The sequence below is a fragment of the Eutrema salsugineum genome, unplaced genomic scaffold (assembly GCF_000478725.1).
Source record: "Eutrema salsugineum unplaced genomic scaffold, Eutsalg1_0 scaffold_2, whole genome shotgun sequence".
Classification (NCBI taxonomy): domain Eukaryota; kingdom Viridiplantae; phylum Streptophyta; class Magnoliopsida; order Brassicales; family Brassicaceae; genus Eutrema; species Eutrema salsugineum.
The window spans coordinates 7,588,733-7,603,907 of NW_006256829.1; the positions used below are offsets into that span (position 1 = coordinate 7,588,733).

General features: G+C 32.3%; 4 protein-coding genes across 4 annotated transcripts; all 4 read left to right on the forward strand.

Moving 5' to 3' along the window:
- The first annotated feature begins 1,118 nt into the window (after positions 1 to 1,118).
- LOC18018263 (peroxidase 60) lies at positions 1,119 to 2,436 on the forward strand. The gene is made up of 4 exons (XM_006400682.2): positions 1,119 to 1,371; positions 1,483 to 1,662; positions 1,757 to 1,922; positions 2,009 to 2,436. The coding sequence occupies exons 1-4, from the start codon at positions 1,153 to 1,155 to the stop codon at positions 2,434 to 2,436; spliced, it is 993 nt and encodes a 330-aa protein (XP_006400745.1). The 5' UTR covers positions 1,119 to 1,152.
- Positions 2,437 to 4,676: 2,240 nt separating this feature from the next.
- LOC18018264 (putative fatty acyl-CoA reductase 7) lies at positions 4,677 to 7,501 on the forward strand. The gene is given in 11 exon segments (XM_024156660.1): positions 4,677 to 4,752; positions 4,919 to 5,022; positions 5,129 to 5,334; positions 5,463 to 5,563; positions 5,886 to 6,067; positions 6,069 to 6,079; positions 6,186 to 6,347; positions 6,481 to 6,562; positions 6,666 to 6,932; positions 7,041 to 7,168; positions 7,348 to 7,501. Coding segments are annotated over 11 exon segments (1,473 nt in total).
- Positions 7,502 to 8,992: 1,491 nt separating this feature from the next.
- LOC18018265 (putative fatty acyl-CoA reductase 7) lies at positions 8,993 to 12,586 on the forward strand. Its single transcript, XM_006400684.2, has 10 exons — positions 8,993 to 9,068; positions 9,236 to 9,339; positions 9,426 to 9,631; positions 9,754 to 9,854; positions 10,161 to 10,353; positions 10,429 to 10,590; positions 10,726 to 10,807; positions 10,905 to 11,171; positions 11,328 to 11,455; positions 12,411 to 12,586. Exons 1-10 carry the CDS (start codon positions 8,993 to 8,995, stop codon positions 12,562 to 12,564), a joined length of 1,473 nt encoding a protein of 490 aa, XP_006400747.1. The 3' UTR covers positions 12,565 to 12,586.
- A 1,414-nt stretch (positions 12,587 to 14,000) lies between these two features.
- LOC18018266 lies at positions 14,001 to 15,108 on the forward strand. Its single transcript, XM_006400685.2, has 2 exons — positions 14,001 to 14,283; positions 14,572 to 15,108. Exons 1-2 carry the CDS (start codon positions 14,148 to 14,150, stop codon positions 14,952 to 14,954), a joined length of 519 nt encoding a protein of 172 aa, XP_006400748.1. The 5' UTR covers positions 14,001 to 14,147; the 3' UTR covers positions 14,955 to 15,108.
- The last annotated feature ends 67 nt before the right edge of the window (positions 15,109 to 15,175 follow it).

Here is a 15,175-nt window from a genome sequence, read left to right on the forward strand (position 1 = left end):
TCGCACGTCTTTCTAATATGTGAGACCATGTTATGTGCCTACTTAGTAGTATCCACGTAACACAAATACTATACCATCTAAATTTTTAATCCACAGTCTCTATATTGAGCAGTTAAGCCAGGAATACACCTACTCAAAAAAAAAATACAAGAGATCATACAATGGACCATGGTAGGTGACTAGGTGGGCGAGGTTATAGAAGACGTGATGGTCGAAAAGGTCGCAGTCCTTCTAATTAAGAGTTTCTAGAACGTTTTTTCTAGATATTCCTTAGCTTAAAACTCTACTTAATTGTAGCTTTCTCCCTCTTCTTTAACAACTTTATTTAATTCTATGGTCTCAAAGCCATATCATTGTAATATTTTATTTCGGAATTTAGTTGAAAGCCTTTTGTAAAAAAAAAAAAACGAAGCCAGGATTATAGAAACACTTTTTTGAATTTTGCAAAGCAAAGAACAAAAATTTTATTGTGTATTGACCAAAAATAATAATCTGTGTTTAAATATCACAAACTCGTGTTATGCATACGAGTGCGTTGATATTTCTTAGTGATACTTGTATGTTAAATAGAACCTTCTAAATGGCAAGTTGGGAACACTTTCTACACTGCAAGAATAATTTGGTAATAAAGAAAAATGAAAACTGATAGGTCAGAGAAATAAGATTTATATAATTCTTCCTCAAGTAACATGTGAATTCGCTTGCATATGCATACCCTTTTTTTGTAAATTTGAAAATGCATACTTGACAATTAAAATGAGTTTGAGGGCAAGGTATCATAATTTTTTTAAATAGACATTTTTTTCCGATAAATCTATTTGATGAGGATAGCAACATAAGTGCAGACCACCAAATAAATGTTATTGTTAACGAACTTAAAGAATCAGACGGCGTATGTTTATCCGATTCATTTTTTGTGATCAAAGCACTGCCCAATATTAAAATAAAGCCAGCCCAGAAATTATAAAATCTTTATATGATATGACTATATATATGAGAGAACAGAATCAAATACTATATCCATAAAAGCACGTTGGGGAATCGTGCCTGCCTCACATCTTGTATATACTTGAACACTATAAAAGTTGTAACATATTTCTACACTTCACCATACTAGGAATTCATATAGAAATCTAAAACAAAAACAAAAAAATGGCCGCGAAGATCTCGACCAAATCAGCATTGATCGTCTTTCTTGCTGTGCTTAGCATCAGCCAATGTTGTTATGGCAAGCTTGAGTTCGGATCCTACAAAGAAACTTGCCCAAACGTCGAAAACATCGTATTTAAAGTTGTTAAAGAGGGATTTATCAAGGACCCATCCGTTGCACCCGCAATGATCCGGCTTTATTTTCACGATTGTTTTAGCAACGTAAGTTGATTAACTCTTCTTATTATATATACGTAAAATGTTTAAAAATGTTCTAAAGAGTCTTAAAGGAAGCAGTGATTGATCTTGTATGTATCAAAACAATGTATGTAGGGATGTGATGCATCGCTTCTTCTCGATGGTACGAGCAGCGAGAAAAAGGCAACACCAAATCTAAGTGTACGAGGATATGAGTTGCTAGATGACATTAAAACCGCGCTCGAAAATGATTGCCACGGGGTCGTTTCTTGTGCTGATATCATAGCTCTCGCTACTAGAGATCTTGTTACTCTTGTAAGTAAATACACTCTATTCTTGTATCTACATTTTTATATGTCATGTTTCCCTAATCAAATGAGGAAAAATAATTTAAAATTTTGATTTGAAGGCAAGCGGAGAGAAAACAAGATATGAGATACCAACAGGAAGACTTGATGGTAGGGAATCTACGGCGTTGTCAGTGGATTTGCCGTCTCCTCAATTGAGTGTCTCGCAAACCGCTGCGATGTTTGCTAAAAGAAAACTTAGCGTCGACGATATGGTTCTACTTCTTGGTATGAAAAATATTTCATAACATACTAAATTTTGATGATAAATATGATCTTATAATTATTTAATTTTGTGTTTGTTTTTTCAATAGGTGGACATACAATTGGAGTAGCGCATTGTTCATTTATCAAGGACCGGTTATATAATTTTAAAAATACGAACAAACCTGATCCATCTATGGATCCTAAGTTGGTTCAAGAGTTGAGAGGAAAATGTCCTGAGAAATCTTCAACTGATGGCATTATTAATCTGGATCAGGATTTCTCGAGTTCGAACATTGTCGATGTATCTTTCTACAAACAGATAAATTCTAGTAGAGGAATCCTTCAAATTGATCAAGAACTCGCCAACGATGGAATGACGAAAAAGATGGTGACGGATTTAGCCAAGGGCAACGATTTCTTGGCTAGGTTTGGTCAGGCTATGGTGAATTTGGGATCGGTAGGAGTTAAAGATGAGCAGAATGGGGAGATCAGAAGATCGTGTCGTTCTTGCAACAATCTGTTTTGCACAAAATAAAACATTCGAACCGTTTTATCATGTTTTTTTTTTTTTTTTTGTTGGCTAAATCTTTAATTTTAATTATGTGATGACATCTTTCGTTTTCGCATTTTTTCATTTCTATTTCGTATTGCGGGTGTGAATTATTTTAATACTGTTATGGCATCTGAGTTTTTCTTAAGGGTTATTTAAAGGCATAATAATGAAAGAAAAAAATATGAAGAAATTGCGGAGATTAGAAAATGGAACATACTTACCTCACGTGTACTTGTGTTTGTTCAGTTTGCTTCTCTCCTGGTAATCTGGTATCTTTGCATGAGGATCATCGACCATCTCCAATGGTGTGGGGTTCTAAACAAAGAAATATTAATATTATAATATAGTATAATTATTTAATTAAATTTTAATTCTAAAAATAAAAATATATTAATAAAAAGATGACAAGTGTAAAACCTCTAAGAAATGAGATTCTCAAATAAAAGTTTTAAGAGTATCTTCAATGGAAGACTCTTATAAAATTTTTATAATTTAAAATAAAGAAAAAATTAAAAATATAAGAGAAAAAGTTCTAAAAGTTCTAGTTTAAGAACCTCTTCTTTAAAAGCTCTACAAATATCATTTTTTCATTGGATAATTTAAAATTTAGAATTAAAATTTAATTATATAAATATATTAAATTAAAATATTAATATATAATTATTTAGAACTTCAAAATAGACTCTCTATCATTGGAGATGGTCACTGATTCTTATTTTTTAATTGTTCTTTAATTGTTTTTTAATTTATTTTTAATCTTATAATATCTATAAAAAAAATTGAAAAGTCTCCCATTGGAGGTGCTCTGGTTTAATCAACTTAGAGTCAATAATGATACTTAAATTTATTGGAGATCGAATTTATTTTTCAGAAAAACTGATTTTTCATGAACGTATAAAAACATTTTTTATACACTACATGATTATTAATTAAATCAACTGTCGCTTGTGAGTTGTGAGACAATATTATCATGAAGTACTGCAGAAAGGCGCTGAAACAGAGTAGTGGTATTTTTTTTTGGGCACCAATACATCTTTCTATTTTTAGGACAAAGGCGCTAAGCTAATACATCTTTAAAATGTGCTTTTAATTGGATAAAAAGTTTGGTAGGGATTGATATTTTGATAGAGAGAGTAATTGCTTTGGTACTGGTTCGGTTGTTGATGGTGAAGCTGTCGTTAATGAGAAACATGCATGTGTAATTACATGATTAAATCGTAACAAGATCTTGAATCACCGTCGAGGAGGCAGATCGATAGAGAAGCCAACTTATATTCGAATGGCGTCGTGGAGTTGTCTTGAGGTTTTTGCATAGTGAAAAATCGAGTATATCTCTCCTTCCATTAGATGGCATTTTACATATATCGATCCTAGCATGAGGTGTTTTTTATAGTTAATACTTATTATTAGGTTATTGCCGAATGAAATTGAGTATCTCTCTCCTTTCATTCGATATGAAGTACACCAATTCTAGCAAAAGTATTTCAAAATGAAAAATTATTGGGTGGGTTTCTCAACTATTTGATATATACATATAATAAAATATTATAGTTTTTTTTTTAATAAAGTGAGTACCCTTTTGAGAGACATTGAGGTTTTCTGATAATTAAAACTTCTCAGTTCTCACTATTATTATTTGTTGTTGTCAAGTTCAAATTTATTTCAGAAAACTAGTTTCAATTTTGTTTACCTTTATTAGAAATTTCGATATGGAAGGATATATTCATATATCACATCTAGTATTTTTATTTAATAGACAAATAATACGTTCCTCTGGAAACTATCATGACTTCATGAGGCTTAGAATCACATAATTCAGGTCCACTTATGGACTTGCATGTTTTACACATGCTGATCTACATCACAATTAAGGGTTGATTGGTATTCCTACAATCGTCTACAAACACTATATATGTGGATGGTTGCAGACCTTGCGATTGCGCGTGTTATCATTAATCATAGAAACCGTCCATACCGTTTTAAATGGCTACAAATTAAAAGGTTTTTTTTATCAAATGTTTGTGCTCTTGTCTATCGAACGGTAAGCCTAGCTTGTCTTTTTTTCTTTATTAATAATTTATTTTGAATATAAAAAATTTACAATTTCTCTTTAAATATATATATATAAATACTCGCGTTATAGTGCTAGCAGGATCAAACATTCTCAACAAGCAAACACTTTACTTATTTGATATTCACTTAGGCTTTTTGAGTTTTCAACTATGGAGCCGAAATGTGTTCAGTTTCTTGAGAACAAGACAATGCTCATCACTGGCGCTTCGGGGTTCCTTGCTAAAGGTAATTCTTTGTTCAGTATTCTTCATAGTCATATACTATGTATGAGGAATCGATTAAATAAATGCAGATGCAACTTTCGTACAATAAATCTATTCAAGTAAGATATTATAATATATTTATGAATAATTTAATAATATTCATAAATAATTTAAATATCTAAACATAGTTTTCCTGGAGCGAATTCTGAGGTTGCAACCAAACGTAAAGAGGCTTTACCTCCTCGTACGAGCATCCGACAAGAAATCCGCTGAAAAACGGTTACACAGTGAGGTATATTTACATCATTTAACACACGTATGCCAAAATGTACGACCATTTTTTTCGTTAGAGAATTCATACGAAATTGAATTTTCTGATATTGATTACTCTGTAACAGGTTTTCGAGAAAGATTTGTTTAGGGTGTTAAGAAAGAACGTTGGCAATGAAACCCTAAACGCCTTAATCTCGGAAAAAGTTGTTCCTGTTCCGGGCGATGTGTCCCTGAACAATATGGGAGTGAGTGACTCTAATCTCTTACAAGCGATGATGCAAGAGGTCGACATTGTTTTGCATTCTGCTGCCACCACGAGGTTTGACGACAGGTACTATGAAACATTAGCTTATTTTGCAAAGGAAGCAGAAAAAAAAAGAGAAACGTATACATATTTATTGTTATTGAAGACCGTCTCCATTTTTTAATTAGCTGTTGGTTGGCTTGTATTTGAAAAAGGTACGATGTTGCACTTGGGATCAACACATTTGGAGCACTCAATGTTCTTAACTTTGCTAAGAAGTGTGTGAAATCAGAATTGCTTCTCCATGTCTCAACCGGTGAATCACTTAAACTTTAACATTCATATACTCCCTCCGTTCCATTTTATAAAATATTTTTGTGTGAATGCCAGAGATTAATGAGTTACATAGACTATATCGTTTTGTCTTTAGGATAAAACAACATCAACTAAAGTTTTTTAACCAATGCGAAAATATAAATAGTTACAAAATATCAAACTAAATTAAATATAGTGGAAAAGAAATTCTAAAACATATAATAAAGTGGAATAGGGGGACGGTATCGATATTTTTTTTTCTCAAATGTATACAGACACTGTAATAATTATATTTTGATGTATAATATTTTCCATCTCTATAGCTTATGTGTGTGGGGAAAGATCGGGACTCATACTTGAGAATTCTTTTGCTATGGGAGAAACTCTTAACGGAAAAGCCAAGGTAGACATCAATGCAGAAATGCAATTGGTAGAACAGAAATTGAAACAACTCAGAGAACAACGTTGTTCAGAAGAAGAAATTAATGAAGCCATGAGAGATCTTCGGATTGAAAAGGTCTGTGTACAATTTCAAATACAAAAACTAGAAACTTGGTTCCATTGATCGATAATGTGAAGTAACTTCAGGCACAATAATTGTTCATATATATAATTTTATTTAGGGCAAAACTTTATGGATGGCCAAACACTTATGCCTTTTCCAAAGCAATGGGAGAAATGCTTATTGGACAATATAGAGAAAGTATGCCTATTGTAATCATACGTCCCACAATAATCACAAGCACTATCTCGGACCCATTTCCTGGTTGGATTGAAGGTTTAAAGTAAGCTATCACCAAAATTTTATGGGCCAAATTAATTTTATCATCGTCGATTTGATTGTTACTATCTATTCTTCATCCAAGTATATAATTTCTTTCTGACTCAAATTTTTTTGTGGTTATTTTATATATGAAGAACCGTAGACAGTGTGATTACATCATACGGAAAGGGAATGCTTAAGTGTTTTCTCGTTGACCGTAACGCAATATGTGATATTGTAAGTTCACTAGGCACATTGCCAGAGTTGTACAAAGGTAGATTAAGACTCTATATTTACTAGCTTGATACTAATTAACACGTAAATTTATGTCCATAACAAGATACCTGTCGATATCGTGGCAAACGCAATGATCGCGACAGCAGCTGAACACTTCCGTGATTCAGGAAGTCATACTGTTTACCATGTCGGCTCGTCTTACCGGAATCCAATAATGTATAAACAAATTTATGAAATTTTTACTCGTTATTTCAAGGAAAGCCCTCTGCTCGGTCGCAATGGTGTGCCTATAGTCCCAACCGTTACAGTATTATCCACTATGGCTAGGTTCCGTCTCTACATGAGCCTTCGGTTTAAATCACCTTTACAGGTACACTTTCACGTGACATTTATTTTTCTCTACGAGTATTAGTTAATTTATATGACGGGCTATAATTTTAAATGAATAATCTTAGATTTGCTTTTTTTTTTTCTTTAGCTATTGCGATTACTTAGTATAATTTTCCCATCGCATTTCGGAGATAAATATGTACATCACAACCGTAAATTCAAGAGGGCCATGAAATTGGTGAAACTCTACGAGCCTTATCTATTCTTCAAGGGCATGTAAGTCTAACTTTCACGTTTGCTCAAACTTTCCTTGTGTTTACATTTATTTTTCTTCCTATTTTTAATGGTGTATTGGTGTCTACCTATCTATTTTGTAACTTCTTTTAATATATTTATTTATGATTTTATTTCTTTCATTTTCTTAATTAACATTTTAATTATATTGTTTAATGCAGATTCGATGATAGAAACCTGGAAACATTACGATTCAAGAATGAAGCCAAAGAGACGGACAAAATGTTCGGCTACAACCCCAAATGCATTGATTGGGAAGATTATTTAATGAGTACACATATCCCGGGCGTCATTAAACACGTACTTAAGATGTAATCTTCAAATGCAAGTATTATGCGAAGATATTGTATTGTATGGGTTAAAGAATACTTAAAAGCCTACTCTTTCCCAAAATAAAGACTTAAAATCCTAGTATATATATATATTGGATTGGCGCATATGAATAAATTTTGGTTTTTTATTTTGTTACTTTCTATTTGTATTGTGCGGGTGTGAATTATTTTATATTTTCTTGGCATTTGAGTTGTTCTTAAGGGTTAATTAAAGGAATAATAATGGAAAAAAAAAGAAATTGCGGATATATTAGGAAAAGGACCATAATGTTTGCTTATTATGTTCGTTCAGTTCACTTCTCTATCTCTTGTAGTTGTGGTGATGTGGTCTTCTCTCTTGGTATCTTGAAGTTATCTAAATTTATCGATTCACATGAGGATCACTTATATTGGATAAATCAAGTAGAGTCAATGGTGCATAATTTATTGGTGATCGAATTTTTTTGTAAAAATGATTTGTTATTAGTAAAATCCATACATTATTATTAAATAAATCAACTGTCATTTGTGAAACAATATTATCATGAACGTAATTAAAATACACATATGGCATAATAAAGTATTAGAGTGGTGGTGTTTTGGGCACTCGTACATCTTTATTTTTGGGGACAAAAATAGAAACTTTTCCGGAATAACAGAAACATTTGTATCACTGTCGAGGAGGCAAATAGAGAGGCAGAGGCCAGCTTATAGTCGAACGGCGTCGTGAAGCTGTCTCAAGGTTATTGCCGAATGAAATTGAGTATATCTCTCCTTTCATTTGATATAAAGTACATCAATAAAAGTATTTCAAATGAGAAATTCTTGGGTGGCTTTCTCAACTATTTGAGATATCCACTAATAAAATATTAATTATTTTTTTTAAAATAAGGTGAGATGCCCATGTGAAAGGACTATTATTTATTTTTATTGTCTAGTTGAAATTTATTTCAGAAAACGATTTTCAATTTTCTTTTTCTTTGTTAGAAATTTCGATTTGAAAGGACTATTAATACGTTCGACTGGAAACTATATCAAGAGGCTTAGAATCACATAAATCAGGTCCACTTATGGATTCTGATCTGGCGAAAAATTTCATGAGTTACACATGCTGATCTACATCACAATTTGTGGATGGTTTTCCTACAACTAATCGTCTACGAACACTCAATTTGTGGATGGTTGCGGACCTTGCGATTGCGCGTGTTATACATTAATTATAGAAACCGTCCTTACTGTTTTTAATGGCTACAACTCAAAAGTTTTTTTGTTTAAAATGTTTGTGCTATCGTCGAACGGTAGCCCTAGCTATAACGTTTTTTTGTTGTCGGCTCGTTTTTTCTTTTTAATAATTGATTTTGAATATATAAAAAATTACACCTTTTCTTCAATATATATAAATACACGCGTTATAGTGCTAGCTAGGATCAAACATATTCAACAAGCAAACACTTGACTTATTTGATCTTCGCTTAGGCTTTTTGAGTTTTCAACTATGGAGCCAAAATGTCTTCAGTTTCTTGAGAACAAGACAATGCTCATCACTGGCGTGTCCGGGTTCCTTGCTAAAGGTAATTCTTGGTTCAGTGTTCTTCATAGTCATATACTAGGTATGAGGAATCGATTAAGTAAATACAGGTGCAACTTTTCTACAATAAATCTATTCAATGTAATTTATTATAATATATTCATGAGTTTATTAATAATGTTCATGCATAATTTAAATATCTAAACATAGTTTTCTTGGAGCGAGTTCTGAGGTTGCAACCAAACGTGAAGAGGCTTTACCTCCTTGTACGAGCAATCGACAAGAAATCCGCTGAAGAACGCTTACGCAGTGAGGTATGTTTAAAGCCAAAATGTATGACCAGTTTTTTTGTTAGCGAATTCATACGAAATTGAAATTTTCTGATATTACTTTGTAACAGGTTTTTGAGAAAGATTTGTTTAGGGTGTTAAGAAAAAATGTTGGTGATGAAACCCTAAACGCCTTAATCTCAGAAAAAGTTGTTCCTGTTCCGGGCGACGTGTCGCTGAACAATATGGGAGTGAGTGACTCTAATCTCTTACAAGTTATGATGCAAGAGGTCAACATTGTTTTGCATTCTGCTGCCAGCACGAGGTTCGACGAGAGGTACTATACATATCTATTGTTATTTTGAAAAAAAAAAAAAGAAGAGAAACATATACATATTTATTGTTATTGAAGACCGTACCCATACTAATTAGCTTTTGGTTGGCTTATATGTGAAAAAGATACGATGTTGCACTTCGGATCAACACATTTGGAGCACTCAATGTTCTTAAGTTTGCTGAGAAGTGTGTTAAACCAGAACTGCTTCTCCATGTCTCAACTGGTGAATCATTTTTTAACTTTTAAAAACCAAATTGATCGATATTCACATACTCCCTCCGTTCAATATTATAAAATGTTTGGTGTGAATGCGCAGAACCTACATAGATTATATATATTGTTTTGTCATTTTACATAAAACATCATCAACTCAGGTTTTTGACAAATACAAATAGTTACAAAATATGAAATTGAATTAAATAAGTGGAAAAAAAAATTTTAAAACATATAATGAAGTGGAATAGAGGGCGGTATACAGACACTCGTTATAACTATATTTTCATGTATAAATTTTTTTCCATCTCTATAGCTTATGTGTGTGGGGAAAGATCGGGACTCATACTTGAGAATTCTTTTGCTATGGGAGAAACTCTTAACGGAAAAGCCAAGGTAGACATCAATGCAGAAATGCAATTGGTAGAACAGAAATTGAAACAACTCAGAGAACAACGTTGCTCAGAACAAGAAACTAATGAAGCCATGAAAGATCTCGGATTAGAAAGGTCTGTGTACAATTGCAAATACAAAACTTAAAGAAAATTGATAGAATCTCCATTGATCGATAATTTTTTAATCAGGGCAAAGCTTTATGGATGGCCAAACCCTTATGTCTTTTCCAAAGCAATGGGAGAAATGCTTATTGGAGAATATAGAAAAAGTATGCCTATTGTAATCATACGTCCCGCAATAATCATAAGCACTATCTCAGACCCATTTCCTGGTTGGATTGAAGGTTTAAAGTAAGCTATCACCAAAATTTTCATTGGCCTAATTTTATCATTCGTAAATTTGTTTTTTACTATCTATAGTTCATTCAAGTATTTTGTTTTTTCTGACTCTTATTCTTTTGTGGTTTTGTATATGTATATATGTAGGACCATAGATGGTTTGATTCTATCATACGGAAAAGGAAGGATAAAGTGTTTTTTCACTGATCATAAGGCAGTATTTGATATGGTAAGTTCACTAGCACTACAAGAAACTATAAATCAAAATTCTATATTTACTAACTTGATGCTAACACGAAGATGTACGTATGTCTATATATGACAAGACACCGGTAGATATGGTGGTAAACGCAATGATTGCGATCGCAGCTGAACATATCCGCGATTCAGGAAGTCGTACCGTTTACCATGTCGGTTCATCTAAGCGGAACCCGGTGATGTATAAACAGATGTACGAAATTTTTACTCGTTATTTCAAGAAAAACCCTCTGCTCGATCGCAATGGTGTGCCTATAGTCCCAAACGTTACAGTATTATCCACTATGGCTAGGTTTCGTCTCTACATGAGCCTTCGGTTCAAATCACCTTTACAGGTACACTTACACGTCAAATGTACTTTTCTCTACGAGTGTTAGTCAATTTAATTTTATATGACGGGCAATAATTTTAAATGCTTATCTTTATACCAAAAAAAAACAAATTACATGTATCTTATATTTGCTCTGTTTTTTTTTGTTTTCTGCATGCAGCTACTGCGATTGCTTAGTATGATTCTCCCATCGCATTTCGGAGATAAATATGAACATCAGAACCGTCAATTCAACATGGCCGTGAGACTGGTGAAACTTTACGAGCCTTATTTACTCTTCAAGGGCATGTAAGTCTAACTTTTCACGTTTCCTCAAACTTTCCTTGCTTTTACTTGTATTTTCTTCCATTTTTAATGGTATCTACCTATCTATTTCGTAATTTCTTTTAATATATCCGTACACTACGTAGGTGGCTGCGCGGACATAATTAGAAAAAAGAATTAAATACAAGAATTAAATATTATTATTAAATAAAATGGTTCCTTTGGGAGCATCCGATAAAAACAAATAAGCTTGTAAGCTCTGTCTAACGGCATCTGACCACATGTTTGCAGATTTTATAAGCTGGTAAGTGTAAGTTTTAGAAAATGCATATTATTTTAAAAATCATAATAAATGTACGATTTATAGTATTTATCTGTAATTATTGGAAGCATAAATGAATGGTATGTCTAAATGTCTTGTAAATGTTTAGAAAGTTATGTTATATGCAGGTTTTATTTGAAATAAGTAACTCTTATTTAAAACAATATTTATATTCCATCTGTTTCACAAAAATATGTCATTTAAAAACTTTATATTTGTTTTTTTATAGTATTGTTTTATGTTTACAACACATATTTTTAATTTAACTCACAATTTTATATTATTTCATCTTATTAATTACAGAGGGTAATTTATTCAGTGTATTGATAAAGGTAATAGGGTATAATAGAATTTTAGTGAAAAATGGTAGAATGAAACTATTTGTGAAACAGAAGAGGTATATAAGAGATATAAGTAATTCTTAACAATATTCAGCTGGAAAATAGAAAATAACAACTATAAATGACTTGTTGACCATCGACAAAAAATTACTTGGTGACTTCCATTTTTTGTGTTGGTAATATATTCATTAATACTGACATAAAATATTTCAGTTTTAATAATTTTAGTTTCAGTAAAATATGCTAAATGTTGCCCTTACTTTTATATTAATTCACATGCCTTAATTAACATTTTAATTTATTGTATGAAATGCAGATTCGATGATAGAAACCTGGAAATATTACGAAACAAGAATGAAACCAAAGAGATGGACAAAATGTTCGGCTACAACCCAAAATGCATTGCTTGGGAAGATTATTTCATGAATACACATATCCCGGGCCTCATTAAACACGTACTCAAGAAGTAATCTTCAAATGCAAGTATTATACGAAGCCAAGTAAAAAGATACTGTATTGTATGGATGAAAGACTTAAAAGCCTACTCTTTCCCAAAACAAATACTTAAAAGCCTATTATATATAATTATTATATATAATATAATTAGTAATATAAGTAATTAGTCGATGGGAATTTAAAGAGTAAGGCTATCTGTTTACTCTGGTATCCTATATAGTACCTTGGGTTAATCTATCATCATCCCATATTGGATTTTGTCTATTTAAAATCCATTGTCTTTGTTTTTTATATGTAATCGTTTAGTTCAAGAAATATATATATATATATATATATATATATGAATTATTCAAAAACAAAAGTCAAGCTCTCTGCGCCGAATCTCACACTTCTTTTACTGTTTTTAAAACAAATTAGATGTTTGTTCCGCGTTATATATGTGGGGGGTTAAATAAACAAGCACAGACAGAAATTACAAAGAAATAAGTAATTATGTTGAGTCCACAACTCCACATAACGCAGATATTCACCTAGTTCAGATCAAAAGTAATCGAATTGACACAAATTTGATGGACAAGTGGAAAATGAGTTGTCGACTATAAATGATGCAACCACTGAAACTGTTAGCTATTGTTGAGCAAACCTTCACGGCTCATTAAAATGACAGTAAGGAGAGTATGTTTCCCCACTAGGCTTTCCAATTTTAGAGCATCATTTTAAACTCTAGCGAGTGAAGATGGTTGAACTATATTTATTACGTAATACCGCATAAATATAGTTGGTATGATTAGTATACTATATATAGTAAGTGCGGTTAAAGGAATGCAGTTTTGATGCTTGAATAATAAATTAAAAATGTAGAAAATTTAATGATCTATAAATTTTAAAAGATAATTTTTTTTTTTGGTCAAACAAATTTTAAAAGATAATTATAAATGAATATTTAATACTTAATTAATTAATACCATAAAATATTTTCCCGATTTTCAATAGCTATATATATATATATATTTTAATATACACTTTAGAAGATCTGGATGTTTGCCTATAATTTTCTCGGTGTTTGGGACCAATAAATCATTATTTCAAATGGAGTTGAACTATAGTAAATTAGTAATCTTAGAAATTCTCAAATATTATTAGGCCACCAGTCACTTAATTCAACAACTAATTGATCATAGCTTATTTTTGTAATGACAAATATAGAGGTTTTTACGATGGTTATACATTTATAGTCAACAATCATGGTCGACCTTCTCGTGATATGATAAGATCAAACTGATCATATGATTGCACAATCCCTACCAAATCATTTGAATCTAACAAATTTTTTAGGTTGAATTTAAGTTACGGCAAAAGTAAAGGCAGATGAATTAAAGAACCGTTTATATAGAAGAAAGGGCGCAATAGTACGATATCTATTTGGGCAAAGCCCAACCACCAAAAAACCAACGCATTTTGGTCCCTTTAATTACAATTTCACTAACTTATTTTATATAAAAGCTTCCATACGTTCCCCATATTTCACTCAGACAAGAAGATATCTAAAGCCATCAAATCCATAAAAACTCTTCGTTTTTAATTTTGAGCTTCATCAATGGCGAATCAAGCAGCTGTTGCAGCATTATTCCTTTTCGTTTTGGCTGTCTTCTCCAACTTCGAGCTCTCAGCTTCTACTCTTGTCAGCAGCAAGGTTACTTGCCTTGACTGCCACCACGATTTCGACTTCTCAGGTCTACTCTTTTTTTACTAGAGTTATATCACTTGCGTTTTAATGCATCTCATCCAAATTCCAAACTGATGATACCATTTTGCAAAATCAACTACTCTTATCATCATATTCTTGTTAATTTAATTTTTAGCTTGAACGGGTTATAATAAGCGAGAGTTATCATGGCATGTTAATTAGGTCATTCATCTTAATTATTCACTTAACGTTTTTATGATTTCGTAATTTGTTATATTTTCAGCGTACATTTTGTTTTTTAATTATGAGTTAATCTATATGCTTTATGTTTCAGGCGTTAAGGTTCTCCTCAAGTGCGACGGAGAGAAGAAAACGATAACCGTAATGACGGCTTCAGACGGAACTTTCCGGTCAGTGCTTCCAACTGCTGACAACAAACGCTCCATGAAATGTCTTGCAAAGCTCTTGGGAGGTCCTGAGCAACTCTACGCTCACAGACACAACTTGGTCTCCGAATTGGTCATGTCCAAACACAACTCCAAAGTTTTCACCACCTCAAACCCACTCTCTTTCTCTCTCTCATGCCCCAAACCAACTGGAGATAATGTTGAAGATGTGATCGGAGATTCGAAGACTGTTAATTTTCCGGGGACAGGAGGCTTTGGTTTCCCACCTGCTAGCTTCTTTCCTTTCTTACCAATCATTGGCATCCCATAATTCATGTGTTTTGTTGTTTATGTGAGCCAAGAAAAAAAATATAGCAAATTAAAGGTGTGTTTATGTGATAAGAAAATGTTTTTTGTTGGCTTCTTGTAGTTTTAAACAGTTGTCTTGTACCAAGTTTGTGATAATAAGGTTGGGTTAATCGTTGGAAGTTTTATAGTGAAACATAATTTTTAACTGTTGTTGTATATCTTACTTCGAGAAAATAAAACCAA